This window comes from Silene latifolia, chromosome X (genome assembly GCF_048544455.1).
Source record: "Silene latifolia isolate original U9 population chromosome X, ASM4854445v1, whole genome shotgun sequence".
NCBI lineage: Eukaryota > Viridiplantae > Streptophyta > Magnoliopsida > Caryophyllales > Caryophyllaceae > Silene > Silene latifolia.
The window spans coordinates 317,763,474-317,766,712 of record NC_133537.1 but is presented as its reverse complement, the minus strand read 5'-3'; the positions used below and the strand labels follow the sequence as shown (position 1 = coordinate 317,766,712).

The 3,239-nt window shown below is 32.9% G+C and overlaps 1 protein-coding gene across 1 annotated transcript; it reads right to left on the bottom strand.

The window, feature by feature from the left end:
* Positions 1-2,170: 2,170 nt before the first annotated feature.
* LOC141620613 (NAC domain-containing protein 37-like) lies at positions 2,171-2,860 on the bottom strand. Its single transcript, XM_074437438.1, has one exon. The coding sequence runs from the start codon at positions 2,858-2,860 to the stop codon at positions 2,171-2,173; it is 690 nt and encodes a 229-aa protein (XP_074293539.1).
* Between the last annotated feature and the right edge of the window lie 379 nt (positions 2,861-3,239).

The window sequence follows — 3,239 nt, the reverse complement described above, 5'->3', positions numbered from 1 at the left end:
ATGTTGAAATAAATCAATCAATCAATCAATCAAATCAATGAAGTGAATCAATCAATCGATTAGAATCAAATTAAGTCCAAAAGAACAGGGCCGAACTCCAAAAAAAAAAAAAGATTGTTGAGAATATATCATGAATGATTGATACACAAACTCACATTTACCATAATTAGTGAAATATTCTCAACAATCGTTTTTTAATTAACTTATTAACATGTGCCCTAAGGACACACATTAGAAAAACCAATTTATTTAGTCACAGATGATGGGACAAAGGGAGTAGTTCGTAAGTTCCTGCAATAAGATTAGTTTGCACAAGATCCTAGTTTTATACAATATACTCCTTCCGTCCCGGTTAATTGTTGTCTTTTGGTTTTAGCACAAAAGCCAAGGAAAAAGAAAAGAGTCAATTACTAAATGACAAGTAGACCAAATTGAGTGTGAATTATCAAATTGTTCATCAAATTCATTCTTAAAATAAAATGGACAACAATTAACTAAGTCACCCTAAAATAAAATAGGATAATAAATGACCGGAACAGAGGGAATATATGTCAATGGATACATACTTGTTCACAAAGTCAAACTCGCTTACACATTGCATCTTCGTGAAAAGCAACCTTCATGTTATATTTGGGTAAGGTCGGAGGGAATTAATAATTCCTAAAGTTTAATTACATTAATCGATCCATCACAATATCGTCTTTATATTAAAGTCCCATAATATTTAATATGAACTTAACGTATACTTGAGCCAAAAATTATAGGTCAATCAAATATTACGAAATACTGTAACAGATTATACATGACGAATGTTATTGTATTAATGAACTTAAAATATTCACATACAGAGACGAAGCTCAGCCCTGGCCAAATGGGCCATGGCCCGGGCGAACTTGTCAGGGATTAGTAATATATGGTAGTAATTATATCACTAATTTGTAGTAGCAAAACGGTAACAGTGCTTGGAAATATGGAGTCTTTCCTTTGGCCAGGGGTTCGAGCACTTGAAAGTGCTTCTTTTGAGAGTGTTTTTTTCCTTTTCTTTTAACAATTTTCTTTAAGTAGTGTTGATTATACTCCGCCCTTGGACAAAACTCAACCAATTATATTATTGACGTCGATGACGACTTTTGTAATTAAAATATAGGGAATCATTTTTATCATTGATAATGATATCTTAATTTACTAAAACAATATTACTATTACTCCGTTAGTGGCTGTTTTACGATTTTATTCCACCGTAATTTATAATAAAACCCTCTAAAAAAATAGGTTTATTATTATTTGTGTTCTGGATTTGTTTGTTCGTGATAAAAAAACGCTTCATATATAAAATACTCCATATGTTCGGGAATTTTCTATCTTTCTAGAGAATGATTTTGATAAGTAGTTTAATCCCCCATATTTAATATAAAAAAATCTGTGATAAATAAGTGTAAAATGGAACAAAGTGAAAATCGGCCCCGGTCATAATTTTACTCTAGCTTCGTCCCTGTTCACATACAACAAGAAGTATATATAGGAGTATATAACAACCTTCTAACTAACTATAGCTGACGTGGCAATATAACTACCCGTCATAACAACCTAACTAACTCTATTAACAATAACCTAACTAACTCAATTAACCGTTAGTGAGTCTGCTACAATCTTCCACTGATCAAATACAGACGATTAGGAACATTAATCTCATAAACATCACACAAAGAACAACTACTTTGTTAGGTTTTCATACTCAACATTAAAATCTTTATATTTATCAAGAAAAAACATTAAAATCTTGATGAGTTGAAGATACAGACTAAATTGACCGGGCGTTGTTGTATCAATAATTAATACCAAATACATACAGGCTAAAAGAATTTGTTCTTGAAAAATACAAAAAAACACAAATACTTAAAAGAATTGCATGAAACTATATCTCTACAAAAAAATTGCATAACTTTAGTATAAAAATTAATTAAGCCATTAAGAAGGGCTTCAAGTTATCTAACTCTTCTTGACTCGGTAGATCAAAGTTAGTTGTTGTCCATGTTAAATCGCCAGCAGCAGCGGCCTGTACTGGTGCCATCTCCCCGGCTGGAACCCCGATGACCTGACCGTCATCATCTTCTTGTGTAACTATTTGTTCCACGGCATGCTTGTACCCATCCTTGAACAATGTTAAAGACTAGTCGTTTTTTACTCCTCCTCCATGATCAGCACACTTATCCCCACCCTTGGCAGAAATCATGTTTAATAATATATCGTCAATGCATGCAGTATATGTATGTGGATCAACCCGACTTCTCTTACTAGGACCCGCTTCATTATCCAACGGCTGATCCACTACCATGTTTATTTTACGAGTCTTATTAGTACTCTTATTATGAGATTTTTTCTTGTTAGTAATATGGCACAATACCCAATCTTGATTGTCTGAAACCGAGTATTCATGCATCATCCACGCGTCTTTGTTCAACACGTTGCCTTTGGATTTAGAATCCGGGTTAAACTTGTAATACTTGTGAATCCCAATAACCTCGTTCTGATAACGTATCGTCTTGGTACCGGCTTTCTCTGACCAAGTCCCGTGACTAGGGATAAGACGGTTAATATTTTTGCCATTCTTATTAGTCTTAGAATATTTCGTGAGAGGGCTGAAGAAGTAACCTTGTTGAAAACCGTCTTCTTCTACCTTTCTTTTAGTTAAAGTCATGATTTTCGCAGGATGATTACTGTATACATCAAAGTCCATGATAACATCGTTGTAGCATGGGTCCAATGGTTGGTTGCTTAGCCTTTTATTCAAGAAATACCCAACAAGAAGTTCTTTTGTCGGTTCGAACTTGTAACCCACTGGTAGATTAAAACCTGCCATTTTTACAAGATAAATATGATCAAAGAAAGCTGAATAATAAAACCCTAATGGTGATGCTAATCAATGTAATAACAGGAGGTTTAGCTTAATTCTTTGTATGGGAATTGTTGTGAGTTTTATTTGTGTTGTAATAAAATAGGGTAATTACGTTGTGTATTTATATTATTATTAGGAGAAAGCATAGTTTTAGAGTTGGATTAGGATACTTAATTACTCTCTAAATCTTCAATTAGAAAACTGACACCAGATTTTAATTAGGATAACTCTACTATTAGGATTAGTAATCAAGCAAAAACCCTAATTACACTCTATAAAAAAAAAAAAAAAAAAAAACTAATTACATTAACTTAAACAACACGGAGTGTTAATTTCTTTTTTG

Excerpts from the sequence above, each read along its gene's own strand:
- LOC141620613 (XM_074437438.1), bottom strand. The coding sequence starts at position 2,860 with ATGGCAGGTTTTAATCTACCAGTGGGTTACAAGTTCGAACCGACAAAA.